The sequence below is a fragment of the Talpa occidentalis genome, unplaced genomic scaffold (genome assembly GCF_014898055.3).
Source record: "Talpa occidentalis isolate TD23 unplaced genomic scaffold, MPIMG_talOcc4v2.1 talOcc4.5, whole genome shotgun sequence".
Taxonomy (NCBI): Eukaryota; Metazoa; Chordata; class Mammalia; order Eulipotyphla; family Talpidae; genus Talpa; species Talpa occidentalis.
Genome location: NW_023604861.1, coordinates 137,371,151 through 137,395,247, shown reverse-complemented (window position 1 = coordinate 137,395,247; position 24,097 = coordinate 137,371,151). Strand labels below are relative to the sequence as shown.

At 48.5% G+C, this 24,097-nt stretch overlaps 1 protein-coding gene and 1 long non-coding RNA gene across 6 annotated transcripts in view; one reads left to right on the top strand and one right to left on the bottom strand.

Annotated features, from left to right (window-relative positions):
- KIDINS220 (kinase D interacting substrate 220) overlaps positions 1 to 19,842 on the bottom strand; it is an 82,021-nt gene extending 62,179 nt beyond the window's left edge. For 2 of the 5 annotated variants that reach the window (XM_037528554.2, XM_037528557.2), the window contains exons 1-6: positions 19,708 to 19,842; positions 14,917 to 15,053; positions 8,727 to 8,825; positions 7,615 to 7,713; positions 2,948 to 3,046; positions 1,920 to 2,021 (exon numbers count right to left, since the gene is read on the bottom strand). In XM_037528554.2, coding sequence (XP_037384451.1) covers positions 1,920 to 2,021; positions 2,948 to 3,046; positions 7,615 to 7,713; positions 8,727 to 8,825; positions 14,917 to 15,024 — 507 coding nt within the window. In that variant the 5' untranslated portion in view covers positions 15,025 to 15,053; positions 19,708 to 19,842. The remainder of the gene's footprint in view (positions 1 to 1,919; positions 2,022 to 2,947; positions 3,047 to 7,614; positions 7,714 to 8,726; positions 8,826 to 14,916; positions 15,054 to 19,707) is intronic. The other 3 variants (XM_037528556.2, XM_037528558.2, XM_037528555.2) reach the window with 2 other exon arrangements.
- On the top strand, positions 19,772 to 23,781 carry LOC129146874 (uncharacterized). Its single transcript, XR_008554189.1, has 3 exons — positions 19,772 to 19,874; positions 20,271 to 22,072; positions 22,173 to 23,781. It is a non-coding gene; the product is annotated as an uncharacterized LOC129146874 (long non-coding RNA).
- The last annotated feature ends 316 nt before the right edge of the window (positions 23,782 to 24,097 follow it).

The following is a 24,097-nucleotide window of genomic DNA, read 5'->3' as shown; positions in this document are numbered from 1 at the left end:
CCATGAGTCTACTCAACACGCCAGTGCCACGTCCCCTCATTTTTCCTGGGCCGGGTGCCATCTCTGTACCCCTCTCACTGGTGGGCACTACCTTCTCTGTCAGGACATAGTAAGTCTGAGATCCATCCCACTGGAACCAACTGCTCAGTCACCAGTAAATTCTGTCTCCAAAATCACTTGCTCCTTAGCCTTTACATATCACCCCGCTTTTCGAAGGAACATTCGCGTCTGTTTTGCTCTCTTCCGTGTGTAGTACAGATGAAGGCCTGCACATGGTATGCATTCAACACAACATTTTCTCAGGAAAGACAGGCTGGGTCGAGCAGGACCTGATTCTGGAAACTCTTGAATGACAAGTTTCATATAAACGTTTTTCAGTGACCCACAAGAAGAAATTAAAGGTCTCCCCATTATGGTAAGTATAGAAATCAGAGCCCTCACCAGGGAGCCGCATATCCACTTGAGACACTGAAACCTCTCTCTCTAATCTGAATCGGAAGGTGACTGATCAGTGAAGAGTCCTGAATGCACTATTTCTAAATGCCATGCAATATTTCCAATAGTCTCTTCACAGTTCTCATTGAGTGATACTTTTTAAAAATGGGGCATAACATGCATGAGGGATGAACACCACATAAAACTTAAGAGCACCACTTGACTTTTTACATGTGTGTAACTGTACAGCCATCAGGCGTGTTGAGGAAAGGACGTGTTCTGAGGTTCCCATAAGAATAAGCCACACTATTTTACTGAAATTTATGCTCAGAATGTATTCCAACTATTAAAAAGCCTATTAATAGCAGTTTTCTTATACTTTGCTAAATGGTTAATTTGAAGAACGTGACTGAAAGAATATGAAGAACATGAAAAAACATGACAACCGCAATGTATCAAGTTCACGACAGTAGAAATAATGGAGGTACCAAATGCCAAACGAAGCATTCCTTACTTTCGTTAAACTTATACTTTTAAAAGGTAACATCTCAACTGAACCTTGAAAAAATAAATAGGAATTTATCAGGCAGAGGCGGTAATACCATTCCTAGCAGAGGGAACAGAATAAACAAAGACACAGCCTTCACAGAAATTCATGGACGCTCACAGGATGTTAGACAGTCTTTTGGGCACAAAAGTACAGGATATCTGGAGAGAAGTGGCGAGAAGGGACATTAGGAAGACAGACTGGAGTCACACTAAAGAGTGAGCTTTGTCCTGGGACAGCGGAACCATCAACTCTCCAAAGCAAGAAAGAATTACATAATTAAGAAAGAACTTTTAGATGTTTGGGAAGAACAGCAGTGTGTTTTAAACAATGAACAGAACAAAATCCTGGGACGCCAACGGCAAATGGACAAGCATGAAGAATAACTAGAGGCCAAAGCAGATGCCAAGGAGAGAGCCCCACGTGGGGGCGAGCACGTGTGAAGCCTGGGAGGGTTACAAGCAAATGAACTCAGAACCTACATCTTTTGATAGTCTAGCATGCCAGGTGGTCTTGGGGTACAGATAGCAGGAGAAAGGGTAGAAAGGCATGTAAGAACTATTTTCATGCATCATACCAGGAATTAAAGCTTTTAGGATTTTAAGCATACGAGAGAGAAACTAAACTTGGATTTTAGAAGGATCATTCCAGCAACCACACACAGAAAGCAGACAGGAGGAAGAGTTCCAATGCCAAACTGCAAATAATGACAGAGAATCCTCCCTATGTTGCTGAAAATGATGACTGTGACAAAAAAGAATAGTATAAAATACGTATAAGGGACCCACCTATGAGACATATATCTATATAAAACACATTAATATGCACAAATAGAAGACAGCCCAAAGCAGCCTCCGGAGATCGTATGAAAACACTTGTGATTCAGACACAGTGAGCAAGTTTAACATGGACTGAAGCAGGCACTCTGCTGACCTACCTTATCAGAGCAGTTGACTTTTGCACCATTTTGCAGCAAAAGGTGCACTATATCCGCGTGGCCTCTGCCTGCCGCCCAGATGATGGGGTAAACACTGTACTGCTGGCAGGGAGGGAGGGCGGAGGTGGGAAAGAAGACAAAGGGGAAGGAAGACAGGGAGGAAGATAATGAGGGAGGGCAGGAAGGAGGGAAAAAAGAAAAAACTCTTTTAGGTGGATATTTACATCAGACCTTGGCTCAGATAAGCACATAATGAAGTAATGCAAAGTTTTAAAAACATATATAAATATTTTTACAAGTTTCACACCATTCTCCACCCTAAAAACACATATAATACTGATAAAAGATGATAACATGGTAACTAAAGTACACTCAACCTTAAATAAATATACAATATGAACCCATTTATTTTTACAGATTCAGCACATTTCCTGTGATTAGCCAACAGGTAAGACTATTAAGAGGAAAGTAAAGCCTTCCATTGATCTGAACTTTTTTTTTTTGTTTAATTGAGGTATAACTGACAAATAAGACTGCAAGATATTTAATTGTACAATGTAAATATTTGATATAAATAAATATTGTGAAAGGAGCACCCCGCCCCCGCCCCCACACCACTAAACCAAAGCCACTTAATCTACAGACGGAGACTGTGCAGTAAGGTCTGTATCACCAGCTACAAGAGTGGGCAGGAAAGGGCACAGATCACAGGTAAGCCTCTTCTTAAAGAGGTTTAGATTAAGAACTTATGTCCACAAAACACAAAGATGACTCACGGATTTCAAAATGAACGCTGGACGTGCTGTACGTCTACAATTAACACTGAAGGGCTACGCGCTACCTTTTTATTAATAAAAATTAAGAAATACATGAGCTTGAGAAGAAAATCCTCATTGTTTTGAAATCACATTCTGCATTAGTATTTTTAATAGATCGTTTCTAGCCACCGTGAAGTCTAAAGTCTATTCTGCTCACGGGCTCGTGCAGAGAGCTGACCACTTACGCTCCACACGGGTGGCTGCACTTACCAGACCAGTGACGCTTGGATTGGCACCATGAGAAAGCAGCAATTCCACGACGTCAGTTCGGCCTTTGTAACATGCCCACATTAGAGCTGTCCATCCTCCCTGGAAGAAAAAAAGGGGAGGGAGATAAAAGTCTGGATCATATCCAACACAAAAAAGGCCACTAAGTGAAGCCCCTTTTATGGATATTCTTTATGAAACCACTGCTTGATGGAGGTACCACTCTGTAGTGTTAAATTCCCGCATTTCCCAGAGAAATACAGACCAGTATCCAAAGCAAGTTACAGCTGAGAAGCCCACAAACGATTACTTCAAAGCTTGTGCTCTGTCCTGGGAGCTGAACAGAAACACTTGGCCTCTTCCAAACTTCCAGGACCTACTCTGGCTGTTCAAATATTTTTGTTCAGAAAACTTTCTATTCCCTGGATAGGCTCCTCCTTGTAAAAGTCTAGACTTCTTTCCAGAAAGAGAATCCAGCCATCATAATCAGTTCCTGCACTTAAACACATCATATACATTTCAGACCATTAAGGCACCTCACGCTTAATGAGAACTGCTAAGGCCACGCTCCGCGGGTCACAGTTCCCAGGGACAAACTAACAGCGCCATCGCTTGCTATTTTCTAAGCTTCCGAAGTAATTGTCTCTTTAGCTATAATGCAATTCAGTGAAAGAGACCATGTAATCCAAATACTAAAGAATGACTGTATTCTTTGTCTTATAAAATCGTTATTTGGGGGGAATCCAATTTTTTTTTAAAGATTTATTTATTTATTTTGTTTGTTTATTTATTTATACAAGCACTGGGTGCAGTCAGAAGCGCAGGAGGGTGAGAGAATCCACCAGAGCCAGAGCGGGGAGCAGAGCAGGCAGAAGGACCGAAGCACACTGCTGAGGGGAGCAGCGGGCGGCAGGAGAGGTCTGCGCGCCATGTGGGACCCTCCTCCGGTGGCCGGGGAGCAGCCGGGGATCGAACCGGCGCTGCAGAGGCTGCGGGCAGCTTCACAACCCAGCGCTCAACCACTGCGCCACCGGGGAGGCCCGGGAATCCGCATTTGTGTCTCAGAATCTGCATGATTCTGTTTCCTCATCACTAAAAAAAGAGATTAAAAAAATACTCTGCACTAATCTGAAAAAGGCAAAACTTTAGGGAGAAGACCGGGGGGCCAGGACGAGGGTGGAAGCGTGCAGGGGGGTGCAGAGCATACGCACGGTGTGGCACGGCGGGGGCCCCACCCCTGCACGTCCAAACCCACAGAGCCTGACTCACAGCGCGGATCTTACTGGATGTGGAGTTTTTAAAAATCAAGCAGAGTAAGGAAAGACAGAATACAAACTGGGATAAGCAAATCTGACTGGATTATAAGTGAACCACAGTCATCTAATTACTTAGAAGCAGTATTTTGACTTAAGACTGGAAGACTGAAGACAAAAAGAACTGTACACGAACACTGTGCTTAGTAAATCTGTTTCTCTCGGGATATGTAGGCTAGAAAGTCTTATACTACCTTATGCGCATACTAGAGTTGAACCTATAACTAATTCAGAGTAGATAATAAGAGTCAGATTTCTCCGTCAGAGAAGAGTTACAAATGGAGGAAAGGGTAAGACCGGCTGGGTGGTATCAACAGGGCCTCCCTAGAGCAAGAACAGCAGCAGACACACACAGACACAGGGCAGATGGACGTGTGCAAGCGTCGCAGACGTGCACCTCCTACCTCTCGCTCCGAGCAGCACTGTAAGCAGCGCGCCCGGGAGCAAGAAGCAAATCCCACCAGCGTCTAATGCCATTTCCCGATAAAAGGAAGGAGCCAGGGTACCTCGGAAAAGTAACCAGTCCCAGGGCTCGTCAAGGAAATACGCCAGGGAAAATATGGGCTGAGCCTATGCCTGAAGCACCTGGTGTACCAAAAAAGTTAGAAAGTGCTTTAAAAAAAAAAGGACAGGGTGGGCCTCCCCGGTGGCGCAGCGGTTGAGCGCTGGGTTGCGAAGCTGCCCGCAGCCTCTGCAACGCCGGTTCGATTCCCGGCTGCTCCCCGGCCACTGGAGGAGGGTCCCACATGGCACGCAGACCTCTCCTGCCGCCCGCTGCTCCCCTCAGCAGTGTACTTCGGTCCTTCTGCCTGCTCTGCTCCCCACTCTGGCTCTGGTGAATTCTCTCACCCTCCCGCGCTTCTGACTGTACGCAGTGCATGTATAAACAAAAACAAATGAACAAACAAATAAATAAATAAATAAAACATATCTCTATAAAAGAAAAAAAAAAAAAGGGACAGGGCATCTTGAAACATCTTGAAAGGGCACAGAAGCCAGCCTGAAAAAGCTCCCAATAGACAAAATTGGAACATCTTGACCAAAAAATAGGTAGAGAACTGGATTATAATGCAAAGAACAAAATAAATATTCATGAGCTCATATATAGAGATTAGGATGTAAAAGAGAGAGAAAAGCAGACCCGGAGACAAAAAACTCTTGCTTACAGAAAAAAAAATGTATGGATGCTCAAATAAACAAAAGTTTTACCAAGACAGTACCTTTGTAAAGGCTCAAAGTACAATATCATCTCCAAAACAGTAGTCACAAAGGCAGAAATAGCCATTTCACAGTGGAGAAATCGGACAATGTCCAACCAAAAGACCACGGTTGACATCGTGTGACACGTTCTGACGTTGTGTACCCAGGAGTGCTGCCTTCCCAATAAGGCCCAACCTCAGCAGAACATGAAAAACAACAGACAGATTCACACTGAGAGACTGCCAAGGGGTAGCCTTCCAAGGCGTCAAGGCAAGAAAAGGCAGATGTGACCTCAGGTCAAATGACAAGCTGGGCATTTGATCCAGCCAGGGCCTCCACACAGCAATGCTCCTGGCTTCAGATGCCCACAGTTGCCTTCATATCAAGCTCTTGCTTGGACATGTATCGTGTCATCCTCTGCAACAATTATGAGATACAAATGTGATCCTAGGTCCCAACTTGCCAAATGAAAAGATTGTCACTGGCTGCAGCTTGTGCCCCTTAAAGGCCCTCTCAAGGACCCCTCATTGGACTTCTGACTGCTCACTCTACCCTGGAGTTTTTCTGAAGCCCCATGACCCCTGATGGCGACCTCTCCTTACTAGGCCTCGGGGACTCTTCCCTCACAGCTCAGCTATGACCGCCACCCACCCCACCCTTTGAGGTAAGGGCCCCTCAATACTAACTACTAAGGAAGACATAGTCCTCAGAGTCCCCAATTTTTTATGTATTCCTTATTAATTTTTGGTGTCGTAAAGTCAAACACAAAGATCCTTTATATGCTAAAAGGTGTTGTGATTACTTTGGGGAAATACGGAGAACAAAAACGTGTAAGAAACAATTTTTGACACATCTTACTAAATTTTTACACATTCGTAATGCATATTTTATAGTTTCTCACTCATGTATATGAGTGATAGAGGAAAAAGCCCTTTGGAGTAAGGCAGATCTGGGTTCAGGCTGACTGATGGGCGGCTGAGAGGCTTTGGGCAAAGGGGACTCCTTCAAGTCTCAATTTCCTGAGCTACACGCATTGGGAAAAACTAACATAGAGTGGAGAAGCCAACCAATGAGAGAAAGTCTGTAAGGCAGATGACAAGGTCAAGCACAGTGCAGGAACCTAGTATTATTAATTCACCAGATAAACCTCTATGGGTGTCCTTAATAAAACAATGGGAACTAGGTTCTTCTAAGCAGCACCCTTCGACCTCATGCAGCAATACAATCTGGACCCCACACTTCACCCCCGCTGCAGGCCCCCCCTTTCTGAGGCCACTGGCATCCCTGTCTGCTCAGCCTCAGCTTTCATGGCAATAGACTTCAATTTCTTTTCAAAAATAGGTAAGATGTAAATGGCTCTGTATCTTCCTATAAAAGCAAGTATACAACACTCTTCACTTAAGTTTTGAGGATAAATATAAAATTATGGAGGCAAAATGCTGTGTAAATTACAGCGCACAACATGATATTAAGCACAAGATGGTGGAAAGCTACAGCTTCTTACAAACTCAGACCACCTGCACTTAACCAGGCCTCTGCAGCAAAGAGGCACATTTTATATATCAAAGCAGATCAATTCCTTCCTTTCTTCCACTGTTGAAATTAGCTTTTGAAAAGGATAAATAATATACCAGATATATAATACACCCGCATAATAAACCAGAACTACTCCTTATTTTCTTCTTTATGCTTTAAGCAGCTGCCAAGATGAAATAAGCGCGAAGATAATTAGGATCATACCTGTTAACCTTGCACGAGTGAAGCTGGCCTGAACAAAATTATGTTTTAAAAATAAATTTATAAACACTATTTTAAAAATTGTAGCTTTAAACAACTGAAAGTATTTTTAAAACTATGTCCCTCTTAAACTTTCTCTTAAAGGAAACAAGTCTCACACAAGTTCTAAAACATGGACACATTAAAGGATAATGAGTTGTTTTTAAAACTATGTCAGAATTTTAAACCCTGAAATAAACTGACAATGATGAGCATGAAAGAGGTACACTATATTACGTGAGTTTTAAAACATTCTTGAGGGTCATGTTAATGCCCAACCCCAAGTCCTAAAATCATCATTACAGTATCACCTCACACATGAAAACACAAGCATCCCCACATCTCTGTTGCTGTAACAAGGCCCCACAGTAGCGCACATACCATGTCACGGTGCTCCAAGTCGGCCCCGCACCTCAGCAGCTCTTCCACGACATGCACGTGGCCTTCTTTTGAAGCAGATATAAGCGCTGTCCAGTTATCCTGGAACACAGAGACACAAATTTTACCCTTTCAAAACCTACAATTCATTCTAAAGTGAGAAAGAATAGAGTCAAATTTACATACCAAAGGATCGTACCAGACAGACATGGTCCAACCCGCCCCGCCCCCTGCGCATCTGAAGCCATCGGGAGGCAGCGATCAGCTAATAACGTCTCAGAGTGTCACTGTGCGGCACAGGGGCAGCTCAGCCAGTGCTAATTCAGAGTTTTCACCACACTTCTAATCACATGTTAGGATTTTTTAAAAGGAGAGAAGATGACTATCAAACCCTCAAAGCTAATCCTCCTGGCTGGCAACCGTAACTGTAAACTGAAATTAAAGGCCTGTATCAGATTTCAAAGCACACTCACTGGCTATTACACCAAAGTGATCCCATATGATGCGTTTAGAAACTATATGACAAAGGACAAACTAGTCTCCTTTATGAGACTACAAGTATCCTACCCTAACTTTTATTCATGAGTATAATTAGATTCAAAAGGCCAATTAAAATCATCAGTTTGAATCAGTCATTAACAGAAAAACAGATGTAGCTGTACGACCCTAAAAAGTAATTTCTGGGCAACAGAAAATACAAGCCTCTTGGAATAGTGACATCCATCAGGACTGCGATCAGCAGGGACCACGTCTCTCTGGCTATCACCTTAGGTAGTGACGATTATAAGACGACACCATCTGGGGGTGACCCAACAATCTGACTCCTCCATGCATGTTCCCTAGGCAGCCATTTAATTGTTTGCGTCTGTGCTTCCTATTCAGCAGTGCCGCCTGCATATTAAAAACATGAAGAGCTGAGCCCCTTCATTGAAAGTAAAAATATCTGTCCTGTATAAACCCTCTAAGAAATACCTGAATTAGCACATCCTTATGCAAATTTAATATATGAATATATCTGAAAGTACAATTGGTTTTTGAATTGAGTATTAAAAACCAGCAAAAAACAAAGTTGAAGGACAGAAAAAGACAAATGAGTAAATTATTTCAATACATACCAAATCTTCAAGATTGCAGTTGGCTCCATTCTTAATCAATTCCTTCACTATCTCCAGGTTGCCCTGCTCGGCCGCTATCATCAGTGGAGTCTGGCCACACTAGGGAACAGCAGAGACACAGGAGCCTGTCACCATGCTGTACTTCCACCACGATGCCACAGTTAAATACCCCACATTCACCTTTCCAGGTGAGTACGGTAAGCACTAGTTACAGTGTTTCTTTCACTTAGAACCCCCTCCGAAATTCTAAGTTTTCAGAGTTAAAGAGAAAGTGAAATGTGTTAACCACAGCACTAGTTATTTTTTTTGAAGCTGACATTTCTTTGAAAATAAGTAAATTTGAAGTAAACATGAATAATACTAGGTTCTGAAAAAGTAATTACCACGCACCACGCTGTATAAAAAATCTCAGGATACCCTTAGTAACCAAATTCTCTAACAGTGCAGTAGAATATGACATAGAATGCGGTTTCAGTTGTGTACATTATCAGGACAATAGAAGATAAACAAAAACGATACGAGTGCTGTATATATCTGTGTGGTTTTTTAAAGCTTTCCCTGGTAACCTTCTTTACTGAACAAAAGCCTCTTCTAGTGACACCCAAGTTGCTGGGGCCGTGTGCCCAGAATGAGTCCCAGAGGTAGCAGGGCTCGCTCAGCCCTGAGGCAGCAGGCAGGGCCCAGGCAGCCTGCCCAGGACAGGCACCCTTGGGCAGCAAGCTTCATCCAGTGCAAGTGCAGCTCACACATTGTCCTCCCCCGTGTCACTGTGACATGAAACAGCCTAAAGAACTTGCTTAAACAAACATTAACAGTGTTAAAGTCAACAAATGTACTGAAGTATGGGAGAAAAAAATTTGTATATAAAATTAATTTCAATTAGACAAATATGTAAACACCTACTCGCTATGTGTCTATCCATGTGGGGGGAAACAGCCAGGGTTTTTTCAATGCTAATTTGACACCATTCCTCTGCTTAAAACTCTCAATGGTTTCCCAGATAAGACCCAACATCCTCAGGGGCCAACACAAGCCAGGAATGACTGCTCGACCCCAGCAAGCCTCCCTTGAAACCTGCCTGTGCCACTCCCTCCCCACCAACCCAGCTCAAGCCCTGCCCCACCGCTGAAGCTTCAGACCCGGGGTTCCCGGTGCCCCCCAGTTAACTACCTCCCACCCATGGGCTCTTGCGTCAAACATCAACTCCCTTGGGAAGACCTTATGAACCCCCCTAATTTTCCTTTAGGGTACTAACCCAGTTTGTAATTACACTCTCACTTATGTGATTAGCAACTGATTATTGTCTGTTTCCCGTAAAGACTCTTGGCCCCAGGAGCGTGGGGTGCATGTCTGGTTTGTTTAATTGCACCCCAGTGTGACAGACGCTGACTGCCAGGCAGGTACTCAGATACCTGTTGAGTAAATGAGCAGTCTGAGAAATCTACTAATGACAAATTACAAGCAAGCAAATAATTATAATAACTAGCAAACTACAACTGATGCTATTATAAGAACAATACAAATAGAGTTAAACACAAATACTGGTTTAAATGAAGAACAAAAGAACATCACCTTAAACACAGACATTCTTGCATAATGACCGGCACCAAGCTATGGTGGGAGCTGCACCTCCTCACCCAGGGTCATTAGGGAGAGAGGTAGACCGAGCAGATTCTCCAGGTGAAAAGGCTTAGCCTGTAAGCATTAAATTTGATGATAATGCTCATGATAATAATTATTCTAAAAGGCAATGCACACATTGCTACTTGTTAAACAGATTACCTTAAACATTATGCTTGTGATTCTGAGTCATAACTACCAGCATCAATTACTACACCAGGCTCACCCTTGTCAGCTCTAACTTCTTGGCTACACAGCATTCTTCTCCCTACTAATCAACTGGGACAAAACAGTGAAATATCAAAGGCCCTGGTATTATACATAAGTTAAAGCGAATTAACTCTGAATCCATGGCCCTAAGGAAACATGAACTTAAATCAGAGTTTCAAAACATTAATTTCAAAGATTCAGAAGTTTCCTGTTTATTTTCTGGGCCACAGTTATAGTTCAGATAATTCACAAAAATAGGTGCTTCTAGAATATGAGAGAAAAAATAATACAGATGTACATAAATAACTATCACACAAAACTAAACTTCACTAACCGGAAACAAACCTAATGAAAGACCTGAACAGTCATAATTTCTCTTAGGGAAACTATTCCTTATCAACCCAAAATCCTGAGCAACAGGGTTTTGTTGAGGGTGGCACTGGGTCAGCTAAAGAGAGAAAAAACATTTTGTGCAACTCACCTGCAGCTGGAAATAACCCGGCAGGAGGCTCAGCCAGGTGCCCCAGGAAGCTCAATGATTAGACTGAGCAGGGGACCAGCGCCCCTGGCCCCCTCTCGCCAATGCGCAGGCACAAACCTGCCAGCTGTCTGAAGGAGGCTGGTGTGCAATGGGGGGCAGGGGCGGGGGGAAAGGGAAGAGGCAGGACTGGGAGGACATCCTGCAGCCATCGCATCACCCTTGGAATAACCCCTGCAGCTTGTTAGGTGATAAAAATAAAACCTTCATTTGCAAAGCCACTGTGTGGAGAGCTGTGACACGCATGCCAAAGTGATTCTTAATCGATACACCTTTTGGAATCTACACTTTTTGGAGTCCAAAAAGACAGTGGACTTTCAGGAAAGGTTGCCATGAAGTTCTACCATCGCCTCAAAGACAGAGGATAGTTACCTCATAAATTAAGCCTCATAACAAAACTTATTTATTCTACTAGTCCTTGCTGAACCAACCTAGTAACTACAATGGTGCAAACAGTAATTTAAAAATGGTCAGGACTTTATGCTTTCACTTCAAAATGAATCACTAAGGACGCCCTCCTAAGCCTACTTCCCCTCAAATTCCAAGTCCAAGAAACGCAGGATCACTTAAGTTGCATAAACCTCAACTCAAGCCAAACACAACAAATGAGAGCACTGTGCCAGCTGTTGTGCCCGCGGGTACCAGGTTTCCCTGCGCCACAAGGCAAAACCAGGCACTATCCAGCATCTCTTTGCTCCTCCCACTTCCCGGTACCCCACTTCTGTTTATTTAACCTAAGTCACCATTGCCCCTTCAAGCAGTCACCTTTGGAAGATACGCACGTCTTCCAATAATTGTAGTGAAACTAAACATTTTGAAATGACCACCAGAGCCTCTTTCTAAGCACATCACAAATCCCTCTGTTGACGTTAGAGTCCCGTTTTGTTTTCTTAAACACTCTCCCCTCGACTAACTCTATCCCCTTGTAACAAGGAGAGCTGAGTGACTTTTTGTTACTTTCTAAATTAAAGTAAAAGCCCTTCACTAACTCTCTAATAGGTAAACATTTGCTATCATTGAGAATAGTCACAGGTCAACCTCTAGTTCATAAATAAAGCAGGAAAAGAAGAAGGAAATTAGCATTTATTGATCACAGCTGATCATATGCTAAACACAGCATTATTTTATTGTTGTAATATCTACGAGACCTTTTCAAAACTGGTGATCAAAACACTTTAACACAACGTAATTCAATACTATACTTTTAGGTAAGGGCAAAAAAGTGAAGAAAATCCAAACAACTTTTTCAAATTCTATAAAGACAAAATTATATCAGAAGTTGTACAGGTAAAAAGCCAAACAAGGCCTGAGGAAGCTACTTTATCCCCAACCTTCACATTAACTCATAAGGGAACAATCTCTGGTTATTTTGAATTACTATATTAAAATTCCAATTTAAATTACTACACTAAGAAACTAAGTATAAACAACATTAATATCAACTAAATGCTACCTTGTGAACAAAGTCAAGCTCTCTACCAAATATGTTTCTTTATGGGAATAAGATTGACTTTTTTTTTAAAGATTTATTTATTTATACAAGAACCGCGGTACAGTCCAGATGTGCGAGAGGGTGAGAGGATTCACCAGAGACAGAGTGGGGAGCAGAACAGGTGGATCAACTGAAACCCACTGCTGAGGGGAGCAGCGGGGAGACAGGAGAGGTCTGCGCGCCGTGTGGGTAGCTCCCTGGCCGGCCAGGATAGAACCGGTGCTGCAGAGGCTGCGGACAGCTTCACAGCACTGCACTCAAACTGCTGTGCCACCCGGGAGGCCCAAGATTGACATAATTTTATACTTATCAATGTGATAAGCTATTTTCCTAATTATTCCCAAAGAACTCTTCATGAAGTAAAATTTACCCTTCTAAACTATCATTTTATTATTCTAAATATGCTAATATATGCTAATTTAGAGGAGCCCGTGAAACTAGCATGGGATTGAAAATGAGCCAATTTGACTGGCGCTCCCTCAGGTGCCAATCAGGTAAAATGGACCAATCAGGTCTATAAGGCAGGCATCAAAGGTCAGCTTCTTCCCACCTCTCTCCTGGAAAGACCTTTGTGGTGCTGCAGCACTGGTCCAGTTCTCTGGCAAGCTTCTTCGCAGACCTGACCTCCCGCCCTGCCTCTGACATCGCCTGCTGGGCCACACGGTAAGTCCTGTGCTGGGCGTCTCTAAAAAGAGCTGTTTGCTTATGCCCGGCACCCCAAAGAGCTGAAACACTGGTCCTAGCCTCTCACATGTCTGGCACTAACCCCACACACACCTCCACCGCTGATGAGGTCAGTCAGCATCCATAATATTCTTTATCAAGTTGCTATGCTAAGATATGCAAAAAATTTTTACACAGATATGCAATAAAAAACATTAGATATGTTATTGCACTAATAAAATTGTAGTATCAAGATTTCCTTTATGACAGGAACATTTACAGAAATTAGGTACCATGTCAAAATAACAATAATAAAGTAACAATTGTTGACTCAGCAACTTTTAAAACTTTTTATTTGTAAACACAGTGTTCACAGCAACACTATTTACAAAAGCCACAAGAGGAAACATCCCAAATGTCATTGATGGATAAATGGATAAGCAAAATGTGGAGGATACACAGGCATAGACAGGTGTATAAAGGAATAGCACTAAGCTTTAAAAAAGGAAGGCAGCCTTGTCGCAGGCTACAAAACAGACGAACCTTGACGCTACTGTACCAAGTGAGATAAGGCAGTCACAGACAAACACTAGCGACGCCATTCACTGGAGGACCCAGGGCAGTCAAGGTCTTAGAGACAAAAGGGCGGCTGCAGGGGCTGGGGGCCGAGAGAGGGAAGTGGTAATGAGTATGGACCGTGAGACTTAAGTTTTGGAGATGTTGCACAGTGATGGGAATTACTTAATACCACTGAACTGTACACTTTAAAGTGGCTAATATCATAAATTTTATGTTAGGTACTTCTTCTCCACAATAAAAAAATTATAAATAACACTCTTCACATCTGTACACACAGATACATGTATTTGTACACATATATACATATGCAGAAAACTAAAATCACTCCCCATTCATCTTATCCACTAATAATTTACACTATATTGAAAAAACAGGAAACAAGATTATTTTTCTTAGGTTTTATCAAACAGATACATACTTTGTCACTTAAATTTTCAAATAAAAAGATTACTATTACCTAAAATGTTGTGGTTTGGCTATTCATGCTAAAATAGCACCAAAATTTCATTTATTTGTATTGTTGAATAGAAATATCTACGTAAGCTAATGAAAATTATAAATCTGTATTTATCTTTCCTATCTTTCCTATCGTATTAAACAGAACATATGACCTACTTAACTGTTTCATTAAAACGCAGTCTTTAAAATCCTAGCGTGTATACAATGAACAACTCAGAAAGAGATCAGGGGCTCCATGAAGGGAAATATTTCAGAAAGTCCTGCTTTTGTCCCATCTATTCTAGGGAGACTGGATCTAGCAGCTTTCCAAAGCTTCCTAGAAATACTTCAGATTTTAACAATCAAACTTCCTCAATACTAATTATTCCATCTGGGAAAAAAAATCATAAATCTAAAGTCAGTAGTCAATCTTTTATATAAGTTCAAATGTATTCCCCAATATATATGAAATGTCAAGTACTTTTAACTCTACGAATCACGACAGTTCCTCGTGAACAGTGTTACCGCGGGTGAGAACTACACACTCCTTACCCTTACAAGCGCCTTGTACACAGCCGGCTGGGAGGCTCACAGTCGGTTGTAGGTGCAATATGTGTAAAGAGAACTCAATTTTAGAAACCTGCTCTTACCTCATTTCTCTCATCCACGTCTTTGCACTTTTCAAGAAGAGCTTTCAGAGCCGGGATGTTCTCTTCTTCCACATAGTTTATCACGCTCTGTGATATCAGAACCGACATCTTCACAGAAAGCTGTAATTCTCCAACACCTGTTAAAGATAATTTAGATAAACTACACGTAATTTGTGATCAGGAAAGAAAAACTAAATTCCCGCTGACTGCATGACCGGCACTGCCCACGTCGGCACAGTTGGCCAAACCGGGGTTCCTTCAGCCGTAGCAGGCACCACCTCAACCTGGTATTTCACTGCAGGGTGCGCACAAGGTCGTATCGCTCAGTTTCCTCAATGCCTACCTCTCTTTTCCCAACATTCACACTCAACTCTTCTGAACCCCAAACTCCACATTCTGCTCCGGTCTACCTCCTTATCACACCCCCAAATGAAAGAAGGTGCTCGGCTGCTGCCCCCGCTGTGCTCTCCGCCTCCATTCTTCCAAGGTCAACACCTTGGAATTATCCAGGATTGATCTCACTGTCTTCCAGTCACTAGCAAATTCTTTTGGCTCCACCTATAAAATACACACCCATCTGCCTGTTGCCCACCACCGGGCCCAAGCCTCCGGGACCCCTCCTCTAGACCCTAGCGCTCCCCTACTTCCTTTGGCTTTCCCCAGTCTCACCACCCACAGGCCACCACAGCCATCCTGCGAGCGCAGTGAGTTAAGTCAGAGCTGGCAAACTGTAACGGGCAACAGACCCACCCAGAGGTAGCGGAGCAGATGCCCGACCCCACCGCCCTCAGAGATTCCGAAAGCTGGGGGGAATCTGGTCTCTCCCGCCCGGCTGAGGGCAGAGCAGCCTCACTTCTTCCAGGCACCTTGTCGGGAAAACCTAGCCTGGCCCCATGAGGACCCCTCCCAGCCCCTGCCCTGCCTTGGGTTCTTCACGCCACTCATTACCCTCAGAGAGACAGACACACATTGTCTCCATGCCTCTACCACCACTGGAACATAAGCTCTGAGAGAGCAGGACCTTTGTTTTAGCAATTAGACATACAAATGCAAATAAATAAGCCTTAACTCATACCTGGCACTAAATACTGATACTAAACCAAAACCAACCTAAATGTAATAAGTGAAAGCCCAAAACTTCTAAAAGAAAATAGACTATTTCGCATTAGGCAACGGTTTCTTTGCTCTGATACTAAACACATGGTCCTTAAAAAAAGAAATTGATAAATCAAGAGTTCATCAAAATGTAAAATTCTGCTCTGCTAAAAGAAAACTGCTTGTGACTAGTGGCTTCTTTTTCTTCCATCCGCACCTCCCACCCCCACCAGGACAGCAGGTAATTGCACCCTGTGTCTGTCCCCACGTCTATTTATAGCACATGACTTGTTTGTTGAGTCTCACAGGTTCATGGAAGGCCGGGACTGAGCCACTTGCAGGATGGGCTCTACCCAGCTTCCCTACACCCGCCTCCAGAGGTGAGACTCGGGCCTTTTAAGCTGACAAGAATCAAACGAGATTTTGGAGTCTTAGTTGATGCTATAACGAGTTGAGGCTTTGGGGGACTTAGTGACAGAGACTATGCTTTGTATGTGCAGTGGAAGTCTATCTTTGGGGGCCAGAAGACAGAACGATTGCATGATATAACTCCATTTACATGACATTCTGGAAAAGGAAGATTTTATAAACAAAAAATAGAACAGAAGTCTAGGCGGGGGGCCAGGACTACAACAGGAGCAAGAAAATATGGGAAGTTCCTGGACTGCTCTAGCCTGACCGTGGTACTGTTAGGGGGAAAGGATGTTCTGTGCTAATCCCATGCAGGCTTTGTGGACCCCACCCCCACTCCAGACCAAAGCCATCAGGACACTGGGAAAGACAAATCCCATCACCACCAAAGGGAAGGTGGCTGGGACCTGAGGGTGGGGTTAAGCAGACAGGTTGGGTATAAAAACCAAACACGTGGGCCTTGGGGGCCTCTGGCTCTCTCACTAGCCTCCTGGCTTCACAGCTCCTGGCTCCCGGCCAGCTCTCAGGGCGCCATTTGGGATTCCAGGTCAGAGGATCGGGTAGGATGCATTTAAAACTTTGTCTCCCACTTTTCTCCCTGAGCAGTACATTTCCTCACTTGCCCTTCCCTTGTCAATAAACCTTTTATTAACCTTTCGCGTGTGCCTGCAGTGGAGCATTGGTAAGTCCTTTTGAGCGCGTGGGTGAGGACCCACAGTCAGGCACCCCGTTTTGTATCGGGCTGCCCTGTAACAGTGCTAGACACCCGACTACATGCAGACAGAGCCAGCGGGCAAGGTCGGGGGAGCAAACCTGTGGTGCAGGAAGCTCAGCTGTAGAACCTGCCAACAGAGTTAATAGGCCAAAGCTTCGGTGTAGTCACAACGCCTGCCCCGAAAAGGCCAGCGGTGGCCGCCCTCAGAGGCCTTCCTTTTGCTCAGCCTGCTTTCCCTCTTGGATGAACCCTTCAACAGGCTCCAGTCTCGGCTGTCCTAGAACAAACACCCTCAGCCCCAACCCCATCCTGCTCTCTCCTTCCTAAAAAGCCCTGGTCAGCTTCAGGCCATTCTCCCGGTCACCTTCCCAAAGACCAGGATCCCCCCCCCACCCCCACTGTTACCAGAACAAACTCCAAATCGTAATGTAAATGTCAGTCCCGAGGAGGCTTCCTGCGACCGGCAGGGCCTCCCGCGCGAGGGCCCTGAGGCTCCCGGCCACCACCGCAGCGGGCGCGTTCCCGGGGGAGGCCCTCCGCGCGGCAGCCGGCGGTCCCGGGCCCGACACTCGCGGGGGACAGAGGGCGCGCGCAGGAGGCGCGAGGGGCGAGAGGCCCGTGTGCCCCCGCGCAGGACACGCCCGGGTTGCGCCGTGCCAGCCTCACCAGCCAGGAGCTCCGCGCGGGGGAGCCGGAGGGGCTGGGGCAGGGCGGGATCGCGGCTCTGGCGCTGCCGCCGAGGGAGAAGGACCTTCCCTGCGTTCTCATCACCCTCCCCCACCCGGCTGGGCGAGAGTCTGGGCGAATGTGGGGCGCTGCGGAGAGTGAGGTGCCGCGAAGAGCAGGTCCAGGTCCGGGGAACCCGGGCGGCGTGTGGGGCACGCGGCGTGGAAACCGCGCACACAAAGAGCGGGCGCGGGGCCTCCCACGCATCGGGGTTCCGTGGGGAGCCTGCCCCACAGCGACCGCCCGGGGCCGCACGTGCACTGCGGGGCCCGACGCCGCCGCCTCGCCGCGCCCGGGGGGCTCCTGCCCGCGCCGGCCGCGCCGGAGAACAAAGGACGCCGCCCGCGCGGGGCCGGCCGCCCGGCCTCGCGAGGCTCTAAATCAATGGGCGCCCGGGGCCCGCGCGGCCAGCTGCGGGCCGGTGCAAAACGCGAGAAGCCCCAGCCGCGCCCCAGGCCGGGCGGGGCCGCTGCGGCGGCCCGAGCAGCGCCCCCGCGGCGAGCCCAGGCGGCGCCGCGCGGCCCCAGACCCGCCCGGTCCGCCCGCCGGGCCCGGACACCGCAGCTTGAGGGCGACCCGCCGGAGGCGCCGCGCGACGCGCGTGTGGACACGCACCGGGCCAACTCCCAGCAGGCCAGCGAGCCCGGCGCCCCAGCAGGAAGCGGGGCGCCCTCTCGCTGGCCGCCGGCTCGGGAGCCCCGGGGCGCGCGGCCGTGCCGCGTCCGCGCCTCTGGGGGGCCGCTGGGCCGGGGCGCTCGGCCTGGGTTCACCCGCCTTCCCGCGGCCCCAGCCCGCGCCGCTCGGCCGAGGTCCAGCCGCGGGTCGGGGGTCCCGGACACGCCGCGCGCCCCCAGAAGGCAAACTGGCCCCGCGGGTCTCCCGGGCCTCCCGACGCGGACCCGCACCGGGGTCGGCCCCTCTGGCACCTGATCGCGGCCCGTCCGATCCCGTCCCCCTCGCCTGACCGCCGCCCCCACCGGCCGCGCCCCCCAACCTGACCGCCGTCCCCCTCCCCGGGCCTCACCCCCCCCGCCTACCGCCGCGCCCGCCGGACCTCACCCCTCCCGCCTGACCGCCGCCCCCCCGGCCGCGCCCCCAACCTGACGCCGTCCCCCTCCCCGGGCCTCACCCTCCGCCTAACCGCCGCCCCCCCCGCCCGGGCCTCACCCCCTCCGCCTGACCGCCGCCCCCCCCGGCCGCGCCCCAACCTGAACCGCCGCCCCCTCCTGGGCCTCACCCCTCAGCTGACCGCGCCCCCACCGGCGGCCCCCAAACCTGACCGCCGGGCCTCAGCCCTCCGCCTGACCGCCGCCCCCCGCCGCGCCCCCAAACCTGACCGCCGCCCCTCCCGGCCTCACCCTCCCGCCTGACCGCCCCCGGCCGCGCCCCCCAACCGACCGCCGCGCCGCCCGGGCCTCACCCTCCCGCTGACCGCCGACCCGGCCGCGCCCCCCCACTGACCGCCGCCCCTCCCTGGACCTCACCCTCCCGCCTGACGCCGACCCCCAACCTGACCGCCGGGCCTCACCCTCCCGTCTGACCGCCGCCCCGCACCCCGGGCCTCACCTCCCGCCAGACGCCGCACCCCCCCAGGCCGCGCCCTACCCGCAGACACCCCACCGGTCTCGCCCCCCCACTGCGGGGCTCCACTCGGGTCCGCCCCACCTGATCGCGGCCCCCACCTCCCAACTCGCCCCCCACCTGATCGCGGCCCCGCCCCGGGCCTCGCCCCACCCGCCCGCCGGCCCCCATCACTGCTCGCGCCCCCTCACCTGAGGCGGGCCTCGCCCGCCCCTCACCCGGCCTCGCCCTGCCCGCCGCCCCGCGGAGCCCCGCAGGCCGACCTGCTCACCGCGCGTTCCCCACGTCCAGGGACCGCACCGCCGCTCCGCCGACAGAGCCCGCTGCGCCGCCGGCGCGGTCAGAAGGACGTCAGAGAGGCCGCGGCTCTCGGCGCGTCGCCCTCGCCACACCCGGCGGCCATTTTCCCTCCGTCTCCACGAACTGACAGGTCGTTGTGCGAGCCTGAGGGCGGGGGCCTTGTGGCACGCCGAGTGGGCGGGGAGGCCCGCGGAGGCGGGTAAGGGAGGACCGGCGCGGGCGGGGCGGGCCTCGACTGACACGCCCGAGTGGGCGGGGAGGCCCGCGGAGGCGGGGCTAAGGGAGGACCGGCGCGGGCGGGGCGGGGCCTCGAGTGGGCGGGAGGGCGGGGGCGGGCTGGAGGAACCGCGGCGGCGGGCCGGGCCGGGCCGGCCGGCCGGGTGGGCGCGGTGGGGAAGCCCTCTGCACCCTTCCGCTAGCCTCCAAGTAGCGCCCCCAGACAATATTCTCTCCATTGGCAATGCCACTCTTCTCATTATAGTCAATTTATAATCCCTACTCACTGTTATAATCTAAACTTCTGCAGAGGAATAAGCCACAATTGGAACTTCAGAAGACACTGCAAGTACCTTGCAAATGTACCAGCTCTGCATCCTTCCTCCGGAGCCCAGGGGCCAGGTTCCTGCCCTCCTTGAATACTGGAGGATTTATCATCTTGGTCACCTTCACTCCCCCTGCACGGCCTGGGCCTGCACCTCTGACTTGCCCGGGCTGGCAACAGCCATCATCCCTGCTCACGACTCCCTGCTGGAAACATTCCCCTCCCTGCATGCCTGTGACACTGTTTCTCCTAGATTTCCTCCCATATCCCCGACTGGTCCTCTCAGATTCCACCTTACATAAACTGGCCGATGTTTCCAAAGTCAAAGCCGGACTGGCCAGTCTCCCCACCCAACGTGTCCACCTCCTCGTGGCTTCTGTCAGGGCACCAGGTTCCTACCAGGAGCTGGGACGTCAGCCTCCTCCTCCCCAGGGCCACCCAGGCCTCCCACCACCTACCTGACTTTAACCAGGTTCATCAAGCTGATGGGTTTGAAGGCTTCTGAAGTTCCAGACCAGGAGTACCCCAAGTCCCCAACTACTCTCCCTGCCCCTGCGGCCCCGTCTCTCAAGGAGATTGCTAATGCCTGCTTCTTTAAAGTCCTCGGCATCCCTCCATTGACATGGGGTCATCCCCCCAGACGCACCTCAGTGTGCACGGCAGGCAGGGGTCCTCGTTGGCCGCTGTTCACCTTCTTGCCATTGCTCTCATCGCTCTATCCACGACTCCCCCACCCACTCTGCCCTGCCCACTCGCGGACACATGACCTCTCCGTTCATGGAGACGGAGGAAAACGGCCGCCGGGTGTGCTGAGATACTGTCCACACTGCCTCCGTGTCCTCCCTTCTGCCCCCCGCCACTCCCCCAGTGAAAACCCCTGAAGATGCTCCATGTACAAGCTGTGCTGCTCTTTAAAGCTGTGCAGATAACAGCCTGGAAAGAAGGTACTAGAAATAGGCCTTACTTTAGCCCACATTTAATGGAGGATGGGAGGAGGGTCAGAGTGCCGGAGACAGGGCGGGAGAAGAGGAGGAAAGCTTGGAAGGGGGGTGGTGGTGTCAGAGAGCAGCCCCCTCCCCTGCGCTCCCCCAGCGAGTCTGCGCCAGAGAAAGAGGGACCTTCAGTTCGGGTCTTTGTTGTTAGACTAGACCAGGCATTGAAGGACTGAGATGAGAACTTGTCGTGACCGAAAGGGACTAGCTAAGATTTAGGATCTGAATATGGGGAAATTATGACCCCTAGTCAGAACGCCAGCCAGGGCTGGACAGAAGTGGAAGTAAGGCATGTACAGGGCAGACCCCAGCGCAAAGAATGGATTCATTCTCCTCTGTCAAATGATAGTTAGCTAGAAAATTACATCTATTCTGATACCAAATGTTTCCTAACTCATACCAAAGGCTGTTTATTCTTTTCCTACTATGGACTCCAGCCACCATATGGTGCAGCGATAGAACTGTTGCAAAATACAACTGAAATGCTTTCTCCTCAGTTTTGTTTCATCTTTCACTCTCTGCACATTCTTGATCTTTTCCTGGCTGGCACAATTTGCCTAAATCTCTCTAGCAAATGGTTCCCACGGGCCTCTTGCTTCAGCAGAATCACTCATCACTTCAAGAACCTGGCTTTTCTGCTGTCGTGGGCCATCGTGTAGAAGGGAAAAGATGGGCTGGCTCCACTCCTCAGCGCACCCCCCTCAGAATTCTATGTGATGGCCCTCCCATCTCCTCAGCAGTCCCTGCAGGCAGGAATGGTGATGTCAAGAGTCCAGTCTTGGCATTTGCCTCCAGGTACTCCATGTATGAAATTCTCCAAAGACACCTTAGGATGTTTTTACATACTATCTTGCTTTGAAATTTGTTTTCCTCCGTTTCTATGTTCATGATCAAGAATTTGGAAAATACAGAAATATTCCAAGAATAGATCTGGCCCCTAATCTCACCACTCAGGCTTCCCCGTCTTCTGAAACAGTGAGTTGAGCCCAAACTTTACTGACCAAAGTCATCCTTTTAAACATTCATTATTGACAGCATTGCTCCTAGATGTCATTTTTTGGCCTTAATTAGTGACGACTGTCCGTATCATTTCTCCTGATAACTTTACCTCTCTCTCCCTGACCCATTTCATCTGTGTTAACCCCTTTAACACAGATGGCTGTGTCCTTAACTGGGATAGAGCCAGAAAGAACGAAGACAGTAGAGCACACAGACACGGACAGACGGGCGAGGGTAAGTGCAAAGCTCTGCTGAGGCGGGGCAGAGAGGGAGGGGGAGCCAGGAAGACAGCCCATACCCAGTGTTTGGGAGAGAGTTTTAACTGAGTTCACATCAAGTCATAAGAAAGAGATTCAGGTTTCAGCTGATTGCAAGCTCAACATACAGCCAACGGGGCTGCCCACGGGGTGACACTGTCGCTAACCCACCACCACCGGTGTTGTTAGACTCTAAGGCTTTTTTCTTCTTCAAATTCTTACTCACCTGCAGAGAATCTGAGCATCTGGAGCCCCCTCTGTGAGAGCACAATCTAACTAGGGAGGTGGGCAGTGTACTAACAGGAAATATAACCAGCTCAAGATAGCAGAGACTCAGAACCAAGGATGTAGCTCAGAGCAGGCCGTGGTCTCTAGGGACGGCTGGGCGCCGAGCAATGCCCTGGACAAGAGGAGGAGGGTTAGCAGGGCTCGGGGAAATGCGGTCAGAGAAGAAGTGGGAACCAGCATTGCACGAACACGAGAGGCCACTCAAAGTTGCCATCCCACAGCACTGGTTTAGAGGGATCCATGGAAGGAGCAGGGCAACATGAAGTTAGTTGGCCATTCCATTTTTCTTCCCCTTCTTAAGAATTTGCAAGTCTCTCCAATTCTACGGTCTTGGCATCTTGGAACACCTATGTTGGCACCCTGAGCCTCTCTGTTAGCCTCCCCAGCTAAGTTCACTCATCAGCGCAGATTCCCATCAGAGGGAAGAGCAGGAATTGAGAGAGAGAGTTCATATTGCACTGCGTCCACTGTGGGTCCCTTTTTACACTTTCAATTCTATGAGACTATGAATTAATGTTTCATTTTATTGTGCCATAAATATATGCAACTTGGATCTGTTAGTATGTTTTGAAATTTCACCTGTCTCCTATCTTAATCATATTTAGTTTCATTTTATCTTATTTTAAATTATCAAGCAGTTTTCGCTTGCTAACGATACATAAAGGCTAGCCATCATTTAACTTTAGATTCAACTGATTTTATTAACGATTCCACTTTATTGCTATATTTCCTTCTCTAAAACCAAAGGCTAATCTAAAGACAGCTGCTTTTCCATTAGTTCTTACGAAGTGTTAAATCTTCTCTTACCCACTTCTGAGTTGCCTACCAAGTGGTTCTTTACTGAAGTGAATTGACTTCAACTTGATTTATTTAAACATTGGGTATTTATGTGCCAATACAACACTATTTAAATTGCTGTTCCTTTATAATTAGTTGTAATATTTTCTAGGGTGCAGGGGAGGTCAGAAAGCCTGGGGTGGGGGGGGGGGCTAGGTTCCACTAGAGCAAAGGGTGAAGAAGGAAGAAGTAGGGGAGAGGGGCTTTTTACCAACCATGTGGATGTGCCAGGCCTGGAGGGTTTGGGGAGCCGGGGAGGGCGTAGGAGATGGACTGGGCTGAGCGGCATGAGGACAGTGAGGTTTCCATTTGAATACAGCTAAAATGTGTCAAACAAATACATTGGAATGGTATGACCACATACACTTCCATGCAATCTCTGTAGCTGCATGAAGTCTGATCGTTCCAGCAAAGCTTGTTCTGGAAGTTTCACCAAAGA